Below are 18,210 nucleotides of genomic sequence, written 5' to 3' on the forward strand. Positions count from 1 at the left end.
CACCTTGCATCGATTTGAGTTCATCCAAAACTCGCTGCCTATATCCTACATCCTAACTCCCACTGCCACATTCACCCCTTACTCCTGTGCCTCATCCACACCTTTGTTACATAGGAACAACGGAACAGGAGTAGGCCATTCAGCCCATCAAGCCTTCTCCACCATTCAATACTAGAATGGCTGATCGGACACCTCTATGCCTACTACACCCATTATCCATCCCCATAAACCTTTACGTTATTGTTAATCAGAAATCTATTAACCTTTACCGTAAACATACACAATGACTGACTTTCCAAAGCCCTCCGGGGTAGAGAAATCCAAAGATCCACAACTCTCTGTGAAAAGAAATTTCTCCTCATCTCTGTCCTAAGTGACACCCCCCTTATTTTGAAATTGTGCCCCCAGCTTACAGACTCCTAACCAAGGGAAACACCTTACCTGCATTTACCCTGTCTATTCCTTTAAGTATTTTGAAGGTTTCAATGAGATTACCTCTCATTCTTTGAAAGTCGAGAGAATACAAGCCCGGTTTTCCCAATCTCTCTTCATAAGACATCCCTGGAACAAGTCTGGTGAACCTTTGTTGCACTCCCACAACGGCAATACTTTTTTGATAATAAATTTAGAGTGCCCAATTCATTTCTTTTCCAATTAAGGGGCAATTTAACGTGGCCAATCCATCTACCCTGCACATCTTTGGGATGTGGGGACGAAACCCACACAAACACGGGGAGAATGTGCAAACTCCACATGGACAGTGACCCAGAGCCAGGATCGAACCTGGGACCTCAGCGCAGTGAGGCAGCAGTGCTATCCACTGCACCACCGTGCTGCCCCCTCTCTATGGCAATACTATCCTTTCTGAGATAAGGAACCAAAACTGCACGCAGGACTCTGGGTGTGGTCTAACCAAACATGTATTCCTAATAGCTTGCTGCACCTGCATATTAGTTCTCTGTGACTTATGGGCAAGGACACCCAGGTCCCTTTGTGCACTTTCTAATTTATTTTTATTTAGGAAATACTCTGCACATCTGTTCCTTCTACCGAAGCGGATTACCTCACATTTTTCCACATTATGTTCCATCGGCCATGTCCTTGCCCACCCACTGAGTTTGTCCAAATCCTCCTGTAGCCGCTTTACATCTTCCTCACAACGCACATTCCTGCCTAGCTTTGCACCACCCATCAACTTGGAAATATTACATTTGGTCCCCACATCCAAATCATTAATATATATTGTGAACAGCTGGGGCCCAAGAACTGATCCTTGTGGTAGCCCACTAGCCACAGCCTGCCAATAGGTGAATGACCCATTTATTCCTATTCTGTTTTCTGTCTGGTAGCCAATCCTTAATCCATGCCAGTATATTGCCTTCTATCTTGTGTGTTTCATTTTGCAAATCAGCATCCTGTGGGGACTTTATCAAAAGCCTTCTGAAAATCCAAATATACAACGTCCATTGACTCTCCTTTATCAATTTTGTTAGTAACATCCTCAAAAAACTCCAACCAGTTTGTCAAACATAATTTCCCATTCATAAATCCATGGTGACTATATGTCCAATCAGATCATGATTATCTAGGTGTCCACTTATCACATCCTTTATAATAGATTCTAGCGTTTTCCCTGCTACTGATGTGAGGCTAATAGGTCTGTAGTTCCCGATTTTCTCTCTCCCTAGCTTCTTAAATAGTGAGGTGACATTTGCGAACTCCCAATCTTCATGAACCATTTCTGAATGTATAAAACGTTGGCAGATGATCACCAACGCATCCACTATCTCTATAGCAACCACTCTCAACACTCTGGGATGCATAATATTAGGTCCTGGGATTTATCGGCTTTCAGTCCATTAATTTCTCCAATACAACCTTCTTACTTATACTAATTTCTTTAAACTCCTCTTGCTCCCCCATCACATGGATCTCTATATCTGTACAATTTTTGGCATCTTCCTTAGTGAAAACAGGCACAGCATGATCATTTAGCTTTTCTACAATTTTGCTATTCCCCATTATGAATTCTCCTGACTCTACCTGTAACAGACCCATATTTGTCTTAGCCAAATGCTAGCAAAGCTTATAAAGTCCGTTTTTATAATTCTTGCTAGATTGCATTAAGATTCTATTCTTCCTTTCTTTATCAGTTTCTTGGCCTTCCTTTGCTGTATTCTGAAAACCTCCCAATCTTCAGATATACTACTACATCTGAAAACTTTATAAGCCTTTTCTTTTAATCTTATACAATCCCTTATTTCCTCTGTCAGACATGGTTGACTGGCTATTTTGGAGGGTTGCACCTTGAAGGAATATATAGGTGCTGTAAACTATGTAATAATTCTCTGAAGACTTATCCATCGCTGATGCACAGTCATACCTTTCAATGCATGTTTTCCAATCCACCTCAGCAAATTCGTCCCTCATGCCTTCATAATTTCATTTATCCAACTTTAACACCCTGGCTTCAGATTGAACTTCCTCACTTTCAAACATAATGTAAAATTCTACCTTATTCTGGTCACTCATCCCTAAAGGTTCTTTTACAACTAGATCATTAATTAACCCTAGACTTGATTATTCCAAACTGGACTCCTGACTGGGTCTTTCACATTCTGCTCATTATAAACTTGAGACGATCCAAATCACTGCTGCCTGTGTCTTAACTGGGATCAGGACCTATTCCCCGATTGCCCTGTGCTCACTCATCGATATTGGCCCCCAGTCAGACATCTTAATTTTAAAATTTTCAATGCTTTCAACCCTTCCGCGTTCTCTCCTCGCCCGTCCCTTTTTCGGCAATCTTCACAACCCTCTGAGACTTCTAATTCTGGCCTCCTGCCATTCTCCAATATTAATTGCTCAACTATTGACAGCCGCACCTTCAGTTGCCCGACTTGTTCTGGAATTCCTTCCCGAGACCTCTCTGTCTCTCCAACTCGCTTTCCTCCAGGCCAATCCACATCACCTGTGCATCTTTGGATGTGGGAGGAAACCAGAGCACCCAGAGGAAACCCACGCAGACACACGGAGAACGTGCAAACTCCACATAGACAGTCACCCAAGGCCAGAATTGAACCCGGGTCCCTGGCAGCGTGAGGTGGCAGTGCTAACCAATGTGCCACCGTGCCGCCCATACGATTGTTTGCCTGGCATTAAAACTTTCCGCCTGATTACTCCCATGCAAAGCACCTTTCGAAATTTTTACAGCTTTCACGGCTCCATATAGATATATGTCCACTGTCATTAAAACTCTGGTGCGAGATGTCCTGCTTTAATGACGGTGAAACACCGGCATCAGCAGAAGGCACTGTGACATCATTTGTCTTGGTGAATGTGGCCGCTGGATTAACTTTTGTGCAGCTGGTCCATTGGGGTCTCTGAAAGGGGGGGGGTGCATTGGGTGAGGTGTGAGTTGGGGAGGGGGGGGGGGGGTCAGTCTGGGTGTGTATGAGTGCCTAAATTTCTATTGGGTGGACTCCCCTTGTATCCCCCCAACCTTCCAACAACTAGAAGCAAAAAAAAGTTTTTACTCTCTCTCTCTGGGAAGGGGGCCAAGGGCTGCTTCTCTTGCAGCCCCCAACTTTCCAACAAGTAGAAGCAAAAAAAAAGTTCTCTCTCTGTCTGTGTCTGGGAGGACGGAGTCTGATGCTAAAGGAGGGTGGCAGGGGCTTTGGTAAGAAGGTGTGGTGGTGGGGCAGGGTGGTGGGTGGGGTGGGGGAGAGGTGACAAGGGAGGGAGGGCCAAAGGGGGGAGGGGGTGGGGAGAACAAGGTGTGTGGGGGAGAGTGACAAGGGGCGTGGGGGAGAGTGACAATGGAGGGGGGGGGGGAGAGTGACAATGGAGGGGGGGGGGGGAGAGTGACAAGGGAGGGTGGGGGGAGAGTGACAAGGGAGGGTGGGGGGAGAGTGACAAGGGAGGGAGGGGGGAGAGTGACAAGGGAGGGTGGGGGGGGGGAAGAGTGACGAGGGACGGTGGGGGGGAGAGTGACGAGGGAGGGTGGGGGGGAGAGTGACGAGGGAGGGTGGGGGGGAGAGTGACAAGGGAGGGTGGGGGGGGAGAGTGTAAAGGGAGGGTGGGGGGGGAGAGTGACGAGGGAGGGTGGGGGGAGAGTGACAAGGGAGGGAGGGGGGAGAGTGACAAGGGAGGGAGGGGGAGAGTGACGGAGGGTGGGGGGAGAGAGTGACGAGGGAGGGTGGGGGGGAGAGTGACAAGGGAGGATGGGGGGAGAGTGACAAGGGAGGGGAGAGAGTGACAAGGGAGGGTGGGGGGGAGAGTGACAAGGGAGGGTGGGGGGGAGAGTGACAAGGGAGGGAGGGGAGCGAGTGACAAGGGAGGGTGGGGGGAGAGTGACAAGGGAGGGAGGGGGGCGAGTGACAAGGTAGGGTGGGGGGGAGAGTGACAAGGGAGTGTGGGCGGGGGAGAGTGACAAGGGAGGGTGGGGGGGAGAGTGACAAGGGAGGGTGGGGGAGAGTGACAAGGGAGGGTGGGGGGGCTAGTGACAAGGTAGGGTGGGGGGGCGAGTGACAAGGTAGGGTGGGGGGGAGAGTGACAAGGGAGGGTGGGGGGGGAGAGTGACAAGGGAGGGTGGGGGGGCGAGTGACAAGGGAGGGTGGGTGGGCGAGTGACAAGGGAGGGTGGGCGGGGGAGAGTGACAAGGGAGGGTGGGGGAGAGAGTGACAAGGTAGGGTGGGGGGGCGAGTGACAAGGTAGGGTGGGGGGGAGAATGACAAGGGAGGGTGGGGGGGAGAGTGACAAGGGAGGGTGGGGGGGAGAGTGACAAGGGAGGGTGGGGGGGCGAGTGACAAGGGAGGGTGGGGGGGCGAGTGACAAGGGAGGGTGGGCAAGGGAGAGTGACAAGGGAGGGTGGGGGAGAGAGTGCCAAGGGAGGGAGAGGGTGTGGGGGAGAAGAGGGGAGGGGGTGTGGGGGAGAAGAGGGGAGGGGGTGTGGGGGAGAAGAGGGGAGGGGGTGTGGGGGAGAAGAGGGGAGGGGGTGTGGGGGAGAAGAGGGGAGGGGGTGTGTGGCAGAAGAGGGGAGGGGTGTGGGGGAGAAGAGGGGAAGGGTGTGGGGGAGAAGAGGGGAGGGGGTGTGGGGGAGAAGAGGGGAGGGGGTGTGGGGGAGAAGAGGGGAGGGGGTGTGGGGGTAAAGAGGGGAGGGGGTGTGGGGGTAAAGAGGGGAGGGGGTGTGGGGGTAAAGAGGGGAGGGGGTGTGGGGGTAAAGAGGGGAGGGGGTGTGGGGGTAAAGAGGGGAGGGGGTGTGGGGGTAAAGAGGGAAGGGGGTGTGGGGGTAAAGAGGGGAGGGGGTGGGGGAAAAGCGGGGAGGGGGTGGGGAAAAGCGGGGAGGGGGTGGCGGAAAAGCGGGGTGGGGAAAAAGCGGGGAGGGTGTGGGGGAAAAGCGGGGAGGGGGTGGGGAAAAGCGGGGAGGGGGTGGGGGAAAAGCGGGGAGTGGATGGGGGAAAAGCGGGGAGGGTGTGGGGGGAAAAGCGGGGAGGGTGTGGGGGGAAAGCGGGGAGGGTGTGGGGGGAAAAGCGGGGAGGGTGTGGGGGGGAAAAGCGGGGAGGGTGTGGGGGGGAAAAGCGGGGAGGGTGTGGGGGGGAAAAGCGGGGAGGGTGTGGGGGGGAAAAGCGGGGAGGGTGTGGGGTGGAAAAGCGGGGAGGGTGTGGGGGGAAAAGCGGGGAGGGTGTGGGGGGAAAAGCGGGGAGGGTGTGGGGGGGAAAAGCGGGGAGGGTGTGGGGTGGAAAAGCGGGGAGGGTGTGGGGGGAAAAGCGGGGAGGGTGTGGGGGGAAAAGCGGGTAGGGTGTGGGGGGAAAAGCGGGGAGGGGGTGCGGGAAAAGAGGGGAGGGGGAGAAGAGGGGAGGGGTTGGGGGAGAAGAGGGGAGGGGGTGGGGGAGAAGAGGGGAGGGGGTGGGGGAGAAGAGGGGAGGGGGTGGGGGTGGGGGAGAAGAGGGGAGGGAGTGGGGGAGAAGAGGGGAGGGCGACAAGAGGGGATGGGGATGTGGTGGGGGACAAGAGGGGAGGTGTCGGGGAGAAGGGGGTGGGGAGAACAAGGGGGTGGGGTGGGGGGGGGGGGGGGGGGCTCTTGCGGCTGCGCCCAGCAATTGCGAGAGACAAGGCGATTGACATGTAAATCGGGCCTTGCGAGTTGAACCCACGTGCATGCGCAGTACGCCGAAACCGGGACTTAGACGTTGCACAAGGAGCCGGGGCAGCTCAATCCGAGGCAGGTCTTTGGCGTGCGAGCAGGTCGACCCTCGACTCGGCCGGAGGAGGAAAAAAAAACATATCCCACAACCACCAACAACCAGGACAGAGGAGGGGGGTGGGGGGGGGAGAGGAAAAAAAACTCCAAAATGAGCGTCGATCACCTCTCCCAGGTAGGTGGAACAGGCCTGCAAACCGCCAGTCCGGTTTGGAAGAGCGACTCACTTTCTCCCCCCCCCAAAAAAAAAAAAACCGTTCACGGATTTGAAACTTGTGAAAAAAAATGTCACCCCTCCCTTGACGGTTAATGAGTTTAAAGGGGGGGGGGGGTGTTGGTGTTTGGGGAAGAAAAGTTCTAACTCGATTTTTCTTCTCTCCTGTCGCAGGTCAACACGGATTCTCGTCTGAATGGTGAGTGTTTTGAGGTGGAGATTTATTTATTTTTTAAATTTAAATTTTTTAAAAATCAACTCATGTCTGTTCTTTCACCGCCACCACCCCCCCCCCCCCCAAAATCCCCACCGTCCTCCTCTCTGAGGGACAGAGAGAGAGAACAAGAGGATCAGACATGGCGTCCAGAGACTAAGTCCCGTCTACGTGCCCACAAGCCCTATTGTTCGATTCGGCCCCCCGAATGACCGCCTTGCCGGCGCCCCGCCACCCCCCGCCGGCGACGGGCCGCCGCCGCCGCGCCCCGACTCCGGCGTGCGCCCGCCGGCGGGCCGCTGGCGCCCTCGGCCGGGCCGCCGCGGCGAGTGGAAAGCCGGCTTTTCGGCCGTTAGGACTTAGTCTCTGCGCCATTTTATTTTTCCCCTCTCTCTGTGTGTGTGTGTCTGACTGTCGGTAAGAGCGAGGCTCCCAGTCGCTGGGGGGGGGGGGGGGCGGGGGGGCAGCACAATGTGCTTGCTTTGGCTGCTGCTGCTGGGCATTTAAAATTGAGAACTACCCACAAACACACAGGGAAAAAAAGCCCTGGCAGGGAGGTTTACAAAAAAAAATGTGTTTTTTTAAAGGGAGAAATTGTTTTTTTTTGGCTGCAGATTCTCTCTTTGCATTCTGATTTCTCTTTTTCGGGGTGATGGAGCAGCAATGCTTCCACTCACATGGCGGCAGCGTTGTGAAGGTTATGCTATATGTATATAAAATCTATATCTATTTAAAAACAATATTTTTTAATTTTAATTTTTCAATTCTTGCTGATTTCCCCCCTCTACCTCTTGTGGCGGTGGGGGGGAAGCTGGTGTTTGAATTTCCAGGTCAGGCTGTTAATTTTCTTTCTAAGGTTGTCACCAGACTGGTGTACATATTCCAGAAGGTGCCCTAGAGTTTATTGTTTTATGAAATGATCATCCCAGATTCGTTTTTTTAAAAAAAATAGCGGTGGTCACATCTTCGCACATGTTGGCATGTTGCTGGATGCAGTGACATTCTTGGGTGGGTTTTTAAAAACAAACATGTATCTTTTTAAGTGACTTATTTTAATGTTTTTTTAAAAAATTGCTTTATCCTTTCTCCAGAAAGTCTGGTGAAGCTGACTGAGGGGATGAGGCACATTTTGATTAGCTTTGTGATCAGTTATATTCCATTTTGCACCACCTAATATTCAGAAAGGATCACACTGTGAGGCTTAAAATAATGTAGTCTTAGGTGATAATGATTTTCAGATACTGATCCAGTTAAAAGTTTTCACTTTGGAAAGGTTGATATAATTAGAACTGTAGATGATATGATAATGCGGAATATAAAGAACTTGCATGCAACTTAGATTTGTTAATAATTTTGAAAGTGACTCTGTTAGAATTGTGAATTGCTGCTAACGGACTCTGATAGTTCGATTCTCTGCATATCATTGAGTTAAAGTATCTCTCCTTTTACTGTGAAATAATCTACCAATTATGAATTAAATGCGACATCTTCCCGTTTTTAAAATTCAAATTACCCAATAGAAACTAGGTTTGGATTTTGTGTGTTAAAGCCATCCTGTCAAATGGCAACCTGCTCTACTGGGTTGCATGGTCAAATGCTTCAAGAAGGAAATGTGGTGGAGGGGCAGAGTTGAGTCTAATTGTAGAAACTGCATTTTACTGTTAAAATAAGTGGAGAGCAGGAGCTGCTTGGGTGCTGTTACAAAAATGTAAGTTGTAAAATATTAGAGAACAGAGTAAAACGCCTTTCCAGAATTTTTTGATTTGCCAATGTGCATCTCATTTAATTTTGATGATCAATGAGGTGCTATTACCCCAGTGATGCATTAGATTTGACTTTGGATTTCATTTGAAGAGCAGGGTATGAGTTGAGGTTTGAGAAACTTACTCCTCTGAATACAATGTACTAGTTAAATGAATGACTATTGAGCAGGATTCTAGTTCAAGGCTCTTCTCAATTTCTCTTATGAAAAGGGTGACTCGTGATTCCACATTTCTAATGCCTCTTTAGTATTTTATGTGGCCATTCAGTTATGCAACAATATTGTTAAGACTAGTCTAGCCCAGGGGGAATCACAGCAAAGATCAATCCATTTCGTTTTGGGAAACCTTTCAGCAAATGTCAATGAATAGAGATCAGATGCAGAAACCCTGTCTTGACTTCCCTTCTCTCCCTAATTTGAGTACTGGTCCTGGGATGATCTTGGTCTGTTCTGCATCCAGTGTTACATTTACCACAGCCATCATGGAACACAAATATTTCAGAGATTCAGCTGAAATCCCTGAAAGTGATGGGTCTGCATCCAGTGCTACATTTACCACCACCATCATGGAACACAAATATTTCAGAGATTCAGCTGAATCCTTGAAAGTGATGCTGTGGTGAACATAGTCACTGACTAATAATGCATGATGGTGATTGTGTGGGGGGGGGGGGGGGGGAGGAGGAGGAGGAGGTTGAGCCCCCCCCCCCCCCCCCCCCATCACCTGTTACTGAGCATTTCTTCCTCTTAATCGTTTTCATAAAGAGCCTAGCAAGCTATGCTCAGTAGACCAAAAGCACTAAGTTCTGCATAATTTGCCATTGCTCAATAATTGGAATGTTTAAGATATAATTTGAAGGGTTTTCTTCCTTCTGGAATTGCCGGCTAATTGTGAGATCTGACTTAATTGATGTTGGGGTTTTACACTCGTGTCATCTTCATGAATAAGCTGATATTAGGTTGGGGAGTGTGCAGTAAAAATTGATCTGACCAGTTATGCCACGTGTTCCTTCCAACAGGAATCACTGAATGACAAGTTATAGAATCTGCCTTTTCTCACAACCTAGAGGGAACTGAAGCTAGTTATTAGCTATTCTGATTCAGATCAGTTAGCTGAAAAAGGACAAGATCAAAGCTGGGACTTATCTGGTTGGATTTAGTTTGGTCCATTCCAGGCTGTCAGTATGACTAAAGAGGGAGCTAGACTGTTATAAGAGTTATTAATTTGCTCCTTGAATCAGTGAATCATACTGTGATGCGATTCCAATTATGCTAACAGGGGAGGAAGTAAAGAGCTAAGTGCCTGTACTTGCCATGTGAACCTGGGCTGTTACATCATCAAGGGACACCACAACGACATACAGTCACTGCATACGCACATTTTCCAAGCAGGGTCACTGTCTGCTATTCAAAATTAAGAAATGGGACCGTTGTTCTTTGAGGTGAAATGAACCAAATGCAAGGGTCAGGGTTCAAATCTAGGACCTTTTTTTTGTGCGGCTCAGTTGTTTTTTGGAGAAGAAATTTGGTGTAAGCCGGTGTTTCCACTGGTTAGGTATGGTCATTTACCCAAGAGTGCTTCAATAATAATTTTTATTCATGTCACAAGTAAGTTTACATTAACATTGCAATGAAGTTACCGTGAAAATCCCCTAGTCATCATACTCCGGCGCCTGTTCAGGTACACAGAGAGAGAATTCAGAATATCCAATTCACCTAAAAAGCACATCTTTCGGGACTTGTGGGAGGAAACACGCAGACACGGGGAGAATGTGCAGGCTCCACACAGACAGCGACCCAAGCCAGGAATCGAACCCGGGTCCCTGGCATTGCGCAGCAACGGTGCTAGCCACTGCTACAGTGCCGCCCTATGCATCTATTATAAATTCCACAGAAGGAAATATAGAACAGGTGGGCTTAATATCTATTGTCAGAAAAATGCTAGTCTACAGCTGATCGGAGAACTAGCGTATTTGTAAAGGGGAAGTCAGGTTGGTGAAAGTGATTGGGAAAAAAATAAACTCGAGTGGTGCACAAGGCAATGTATGTCTCTGGATGCTTTTTATATGGACTTCCAGAAGGACTTTGATACATCCCTTAGAAGAGATTGGTAGCTAAGGTTGAAGCTTCTGAAATTGAATGCAAATTATTGACCTGGTTGGGAAATAGGCTGAGTGGAAGGAAACAAAGTAGGGATAATGGGTTGGTGCTCTTAATTGACAGGATGTGATTCGTGATGTCCTTCAAGGATCTGTGTTGGGGCATCTATTAATGCCTTCGATGAAAATCTTCAAATTTTCCAATGACACAAAGATGGGCGGTATTGTAGGCAGCGTAGATGAAGGTTTTGATAAAAGTGAATGGGTCAAACTATATGGAAAATGTGACATCAACTTTGGACCAAAAGGATAGAACAGGATACTTTCTGAACCCTTCATTTTTTCTAGTTTAAAAAAAAAGGTCCAATATAGACCATTAAAATGTCATAAACAGGTACAGAAAATAATCAGAGGTAAATAGAATGCTTGCCTTTTAGATGAGAGTACAAGAATGCAGGGGGTGGCATAGCCCAAGAGATTAGAAAAATCTTAATACCCAAGGTATTAAAGGAATTTTATATGACACGTATGTGGAGTTAGGTCACAGATCAACCATGATCTTGTTGAATGATAGAATAGGCTTGAGGGACTAAATTGCTGACTTTATTCCTGTTTGCTTGCTTGACCTTATTCTTTATCCACTGATTTGGTCTGGCAGTCTACGGCAGCTCTAAAGGGGTACTTTAATGTAAAAAGGTTCATGCTTTTACATCCAGCAATTTATGGGCTGGGCTCTTTCTGTATGGAAGATTTGTTTCCTTTTATGTGACCCTACTGACGGAGCAGCAGCTATGATTATTTGAGATGGGGTTGGCCTACTCTATTCCCTTCCATGCTAGTTCCCCATTGGATGTTAACTTGTTATTCGTCAGGCCAGATTACAGGTCTGCTTGCTGAAAGTAAAACTCTGTTCACATGGGATGAGAGTATCCCACTGTATTTTTGGAGACTTAATCTTCACTTTGTTTTTAGTTATATTGTGTATTATTTGAATTATCAGCAAGGGCAAATTAAATATCTGGTCAAGTCTTTCTCTTCCCAACTCAACTTCATAAAGCTTGTTATAAACTCTTAAGTAATAGCTTCTGTGTATCATCCTCCAGGTTTGAGTGCTCTCCAACTATCTTGGTAGCAATCTTGATCCAGTTAATTTTGATGGCGGGTTGTAGGTTACGGCCATATAATTAATTGTAGTGCCACTGTAGGGAGTGACAGCCTGTTGTGGGTGTTAATGCACCTACATTATAATGGATGGATGGAGTGCTGCACCGGGAACAATGTTATCCATTCTAATAACTTTTTTTAAGCCTGGTTTGATGCCAGATTTACTTTTGTCTGCGTAATGCCATGCAAATCTGTCAAATTTCTAACTGGGACTGATAATGTTGTTGGAGTAGATGAGCAATGCACAGGACAGGTTTTTCCAAAGCTTCACATTTTGAAATGTGACACAATTTAAAAATAAGGAGTCTCTCATTTAAAAATGAGATGAGGAGGGAGGATTGTGAATCTTTAGAAAGCTCTACCCCAGAGAACAGTAGAGACAGGTGACTATTCTTAAGGCAGAGGTAGAGAGAGTTGACTAACAAGGCAGCCAAAACCCCTTGGAAGGTTATCAGGAGGAGGTACAAATCTAGCTGAGGTCACTGAGACAAGCCATGATCTTGTTGAATGACTGAGCTGGCTCAAGGGGCTGCAAGACCTGCTCTTCTGAATTTGTATGTTTGTATCTGCCCTTCTGAATTTGTATGTTTGTATATATTTGGATGGGGGATTAGAAAGCTTGGGCCAATATGTGAATGTGAAGGACTAGGGAGTGGATTTCTGACCTGGCAGAAGGACCACAAAGAATGAACAATAATTTGCCTAACCCATGAAAGTGTCCTATGAAAAACATCAATGCAACTTGAAAGAAATTTAGTGTTCGGGAGAGACGAGGAAAGAACAATGGAGTACCAATTCTGTTGTTTCGAATTAAGGGGCAATTTAGCGTGGCCAATCCACCTACCTTGCACATCTTTTGGGTTGTGGGGGTGAGACCCACGCAAACACTGGGCGATTGTGCAAACTCCACATGGACAGTGACCTGGGGTCGGGATTGACTCCGTGTGCTCAGCGCCATGAAGCAGCAGTGCAGCATTCCATATAGCTGAGGATAAACTATAACACTTGATGACGAGAAAGTGCTGGAGTCTCATTATAATAGCTTTTCTGGGCTGATTTTTAATCATTCTTTCTACATTGCTGATACTAATAGTGAAATGAGACATAGAAAATAGGAGCAAAATTGGGCATTCAGCCCCTTGAGGTTGCTCTGCCATTCAGTATGGTTATGGTAAATCCTCTAAATGCCATATTCCTACTCTCTCCCCATACCCCTTGGTGCCTTTAATTTCTATAAATCTAGCCGCACAGTGGTTAGCACTGCAGCCCCACAGCTTCCGGGTTCAATTCCGGCCTAGGTTGACTGTCTGCGTGGAGTTTGCACTTTTCCCCTGTGATTGTGTGGGTTTCCTCCGTGTGCTCCGGTTTTTCCCCTCAGCCCAAAGATGTGCAGGTTAGGTGGATTGGCCATGCTAAATTGCCCCTTGGTGTCCAAAAATAAGGTGGGGTTATGGAGACAAGGTGGAGGCGTGGGCTTAAGTAGTGTGCTCTTTCCCAGGGCCAGTGCAGATTCGATGGGCCAGTGACTTGCTCTCCACAGCCTTCTGAGGTAAAGAATTCTACAGTTTCATAACCAAGTGAATAAGTCTCTCCTCATCTCAGTCCTAAATGAGCTGTCCCTTATTCTGAGATTGTGTCCCCTGGTTCTAGACCCCCAAGTCGGGGTCACCATCCCTGCATCCAGTCTGTCCTGGCCCAACAGAATTCCATACATTTCAATGAGAAATGGGACTCTTGATTGCTCTCACCCGGAGCTGCTGCTAATTTAGTTTGATGTTTTTCATATGATGCTTATGTTTTTGGGAAGCACTTTTTTTATGAATGAAAAGGAACTGAAACTGATGAAATCCAAAGGCTGGAGAAGGGTCTGATCTTTGGGCATGAGTGATCCATTAGCTCTTTGGCACCTGAGAAGTACGTAATTACATTGTTAGTTTGCTCTAAGCATCATTTAGACTGGGGAATAGAACTAGTTTTGTCTTGATTTGAGTGTCCATCAGTGCAGACTCTTCACAAAAACTGAATACTGCGGATGCTGGAAATCTGAAATAACAGAAAACTCTCAACAGTTCTGGCAGTATCAATAGAGAGAAGAAAAAACAGTTAACTTTCTCCACAGATGCTGCCTGATCCGCTGAGTGTTTCAGCATTTTCAGTTTTTTATTTCGAATGTTTGACAACGTACCTTGGCTGCTGTGTTGTCTTTTGTTTCTAGATTAAACAGTAGAGATCTTTGGGTAAGGGCTGTTTTATTGATCAGCAGCCCCAGACAGCACCGGTGGGCAGCCTGTGGTATGGGGCTTCATGCGGCTCATCTGGGTTCGGAGTGTGGCCCATGAGACATTTTGTTGACTGTTGCCCACGCGCGGGGTTGCCACATTCTGCTGATTTCCATCCACTTCATTTTTTTCTGATTATATGACTGAAGTGTTACGCATGTAAAGCAAGGCAGATGGTGAGGTGCATGCTGATTGCACACATCATTGACTGAGTTGAAAGCAAAATACTGCAGATGCTGGAAATCTGAAATAAAAACCCAAGATATCGATACAGCTATGGTTATGATTCTGCAGTGCTGAATCATTATTTTCGATGGGTCAACAAAAACCATGACTGTGGGTAGGAGGGGTAGGCATAATCCTTTCCCAGTTTGAAATTCTATTGTAAAACAAAAACTGTTTCCCCTGGCTTTAATTAAGAGCACCATTACAAAGAGAACCCGGAAATCATCCTGGCCGGTGCCGCAGTTCATTGAACCGTGCAGTTTACTCGGAAAATGTTGATTTCTTTTTGAAATCATTTTTCAGGGGTAGTTGTTTTTAATTTTTAAGTAACTTTCTTCCAAGTATCCCTGATGCACTGACTGCCATTCCGTAGACACTAGGCACCCTTATGCACTTGCACAGGTAGCCATTCTTTACATTTGCACCGTCAACTGCCTTACTTGTCTTGGGCAAGTTTTCCCTCAAGTCAAATCCAATTTTTTCCATGGCTGATCATGTGGGTGTACCTTCCAGCAGAGTGCACTGAAACTAGGTGGAGAAATCTTAGTTTCTGCTCTGGTAAAGAGACTGAAGTGAATTTTAGGTGGCCAAGCTGAATTCACTTTCTTATCTCTGCACAGGGCTAGAATTGAACCTGGGGCTGGTCATCCAGTTTGTGTGATTCTTGCCAGTAATTCACCAGGGTTATGTTTATCTTCCATTTCTGAAGTTATCAATTTATCTTTTGTTAACAACCAGGGATCTGGAAAGGTGTGGAGTTAGTGAAGGTGATTACTTTACATCCCCTATTCACCAAGAAGATATGCAAAGCGGTGAGCAAATGTGGGCAGCACGGTAGCACAAGTGGATAGCACTGTGGCTTCACAGTGCCAGGGTCCCAGGTTCGATTCCCCGCTGGGTCACTGTCTGTGTGGAGTCTGCACGTTCTCCCCATGTCCGCATGGGTTTCCTCCGGGTGCTCCAGTTTCCTCCCACAGTCCAAAGACGTGCAGGTTAGGTCGATTGGCCATGATAAATTGCCCTTCGTGACCAAAAAGGTTAGATTGGGTTATGGGGATAGGGTGGAAGTTAGGGCTTAAGTGGGTCGGTGCAGACCTGATGGGCCGAATGGCCTCCTTCTGCACTATATGTTCAGTGAGCCCATGTCTCTTGTTTGAATTATGCTCGTGCAGAAACACATTCACTGCCCTTGACTTTTAACTCTTGTGTGGAACCTTTGTAAGGCAGAATGGAAGCTGCATTTTATGCTTTCTGGGCCCTGTTTCGTTCTCCTTTTGATATTCGAAGGAATGACTGGTTTCTGCTAGTAATCCTGAAAGAGTGAAGTGTTTCTCCTTCCGCCGCTCTCCCAATTTTCACTTCCGCACTCTCTGAGCCTGTAACTGGATGCCAGCTGTAGTTGAGCAGAATCCCGTTCTAACAATATCTCCAGCATTATAATGCAGCTACTGTATTATCTGCATTTCATGTTTGTAGCACTGGTCTTTCATCATGGTTGCTGTTTAGTTTGTACATGTCTGTTTTGGTCGGGTTTGCTACAAGACTTCAAATTTACAATGATCCATGGTTTAGTCATGTGCAAAATGTTGCCCCCCACCCCAATCCAGAAAACAGCAACAGTTGGGTTTGCACACACCCGTTGATTTCCCATGCAATAGTGCAAGTTTTTCTATTGTAAAGCCAAATTTTGGGCAATGTTTGTTACTTCCTCTGGATACTTTTAAATAATCTAGAACATTCTTGAATAAATACCAGTTTTGACTAATAGATTTGCATTTCTCTCTGAATCCTTGTATCAATACAAGTAATGAGAGCCCATTTCTCTCCTGTCCAGCAATATTATATTGCATGTTGTTAACCAGAAGGCCAGATTGTGTTCAGTCTTTGCAGTAAAATTTGAATGAGGAGCACTGTATCTTCCATGAGATTATTTTGTGAACATCCTGCATTATTTGAATGACACCACTGAGTGCATGCAACAAAATGGTGCTGACCTTGATATGACTTGCTATTACTGTATCGGTGCTAAGATTGGTTTGATCAGCATGTTCAGGAAAGGTCTCTGATTTCAGAAAAAGTATATTAGGTCTGTATATGATTTATGAAGTTCTTGCCTTGTTTTCCTTTTTTTAACGAACGGTTTTGCTTTCTTTATTCTTCCTTTCCAATGTCGCAGTCAATTGCCCAATTTAATCTATAGGGCCACATTCACTAATGCTCCATGGCAAAAACCTGGAATTGAAAGCTAGTCTCAGTAATGGGGATCATCTCACTCGTGCTCCATGGCAAAAACCTGGAATTGAAAGTTAGCCTCGGTAATAGTGACCATGAAACTATCAACAAAAAAAACATCTGGCATACTAGTATCCTTTTTAGGGAAGGACATATGCCATCCTTATCTGGTCTGGCCTACAAGTGACTCCAGACCCACAGCAATGTGGTTGACTCTTAACTGCCCTCTGAAATGGCCTAGCAAGCCACTCCATTCAAGGGTAATTGGGGATGGACATCAAATGCTGGTCAAGCCAATGACATCTACATCCCCTGAAAGAATAAAGAGGAAAACAAACTTTATCTTGTCTTTCAAAAGCAGCTCTAATCCCTTCAAACAGTATCCAACTGCTTCTAGGGATTCAAGATCCCCAAGTATCCAGTCTATATGAAGAACTTCCTGGCATCAGTCCTAAATTTGCCATTTACTGCTTTGAATCTTTGTCACTCTTATTTAATTCTGGATCTATAATTTCTTATTAATTGTTACCTTGCATGTGGCTACCTCCTGCCTTGGTTGTAAAGCTCAGAGTAGTTCCCCAGATTCTATATTACTATATTAAATGAGCAAAACTACTTGAGATTTGCTAAGTGTATACAAGATTCATTTTGGATTCCTGTGATGGCACAGACTGATAATTTGATTGATTTGATCTGCAGTTTGAACTGAGTTAGCAGCTTTCAGTAGGGGAGTTGCACTGGATCATCTTGGTCAGGGAAGGCAATCAATAGCCAGTAAATCCTGCTGAAAGTGTGCCAGAGGGTAGCCAGTGCAAAAGATGACCGCTTCAGAAGACAAGGAGGCATCTTGGTGTGACTATTTCAATGGCAAGTCTTGATGGATGTCAATTTGCGGAGTGCGGTATTATAGCATGGTGTGCTTTAAAATGAAGAATTGCTAGGACACTTGTGTTTGTATAATCTTTATAATTCCCAAGATTTCTCACTTTGTGTGCAAAAAGGAAAGCAAACAGAAATGACAACAGACACTTGTTTCTTCCCTGCATACTTGCAGATTCCCACAAGTCCAGCAAAAGTGAAGAGAAACATAAGCATAAAGAGCACAAACATAAGGAGCACAAGTCAAAGGATCGGGACAAGAACCGTGAGAAATCCAAGCACAGCTCCTCCAGCTCTAAGAATCATAGCAACAGGTAGTTTTGATCATTTGTGCACTTTGTCTCTGCCGTGAAGTGTTGTTTGTGTGTGTGAACTGGAATTGAAACTTTACAGTGTAAATCTGAGCAAGCAAGTACCTTGCATCGGGAGCGTAATGAAAGAACTAGAAATGATTACAAATTGACTGTCTCCTGAGGTGATCAGGCTGTCTCCTGGGCACTGTTTTCTTCCAATATGTCTTTCCCTTTCCAGTAAATGTGCGATGAATGCAGGCATGCTATTTAATTGTGGGGGAGGTCACAGCCAGTTTTAATTCTGTCCATAACTGCTATTCACTTGCTTACAAGGTTCATTGGATAGCAATCAGCAACAGTACATTATGATTTTTTGTTCTGTTTGCTTTTTGGGCCAGTGTCCAATTATAGTGCCTTTTTTTGTGAACTTGTAGCAGGATAGGCCTTGGCTGTGATACCATCCCAAGTTGAATAAGCAGATGGTTACCAATATGAATTCACATAAAGAATGCCCCTCTGTGAGGTGCTGAGTGTCCTGTGGAATAATAATCGTTGTAATAGTAGCGTTGGGAAAGAAAGGATGAAAATTGTGCTTAGGAAGCAAGTGGTGATATACCAGACAATGGTATGGCATGGCTCATGATTAT

General features: G+C 46.4%; 1 protein-coding gene across 1 annotated transcript in view; it reads left to right on the forward strand.

Annotated features, from left to right (window-relative positions):
• The first annotated feature begins 6,167 nt into the window (after nt 1-6,167).
• The window catches only part of top1b (DNA topoisomerase Ib), a 139,001-nt gene continuing 126,958 nt past the window's right edge, over nt 6,168-18,210 (forward strand). The window contains exons 1-3 of the mRNA XM_072515146.1: nt 6,168-6,377; nt 6,591-6,615; nt 17,446-17,584. Coding sequence (XP_072371247.1) covers nt 6,354-6,377; nt 6,591-6,615; nt 17,446-17,584 — 188 coding nt within the window. The 5' untranslated portion in view covers nt 6,168-6,353. The remainder of the gene's footprint in view (nt 6,378-6,590; nt 6,616-17,445; nt 17,585-18,210) is intronic.

This window comes from Scyliorhinus torazame, chromosome 8 (assembly GCF_047496885.1).
Source record: "Scyliorhinus torazame isolate Kashiwa2021f chromosome 8, sScyTor2.1, whole genome shotgun sequence".
Taxonomy (NCBI): Eukaryota; Metazoa; Chordata; class Chondrichthyes; order Carcharhiniformes; family Scyliorhinidae; genus Scyliorhinus; species Scyliorhinus torazame.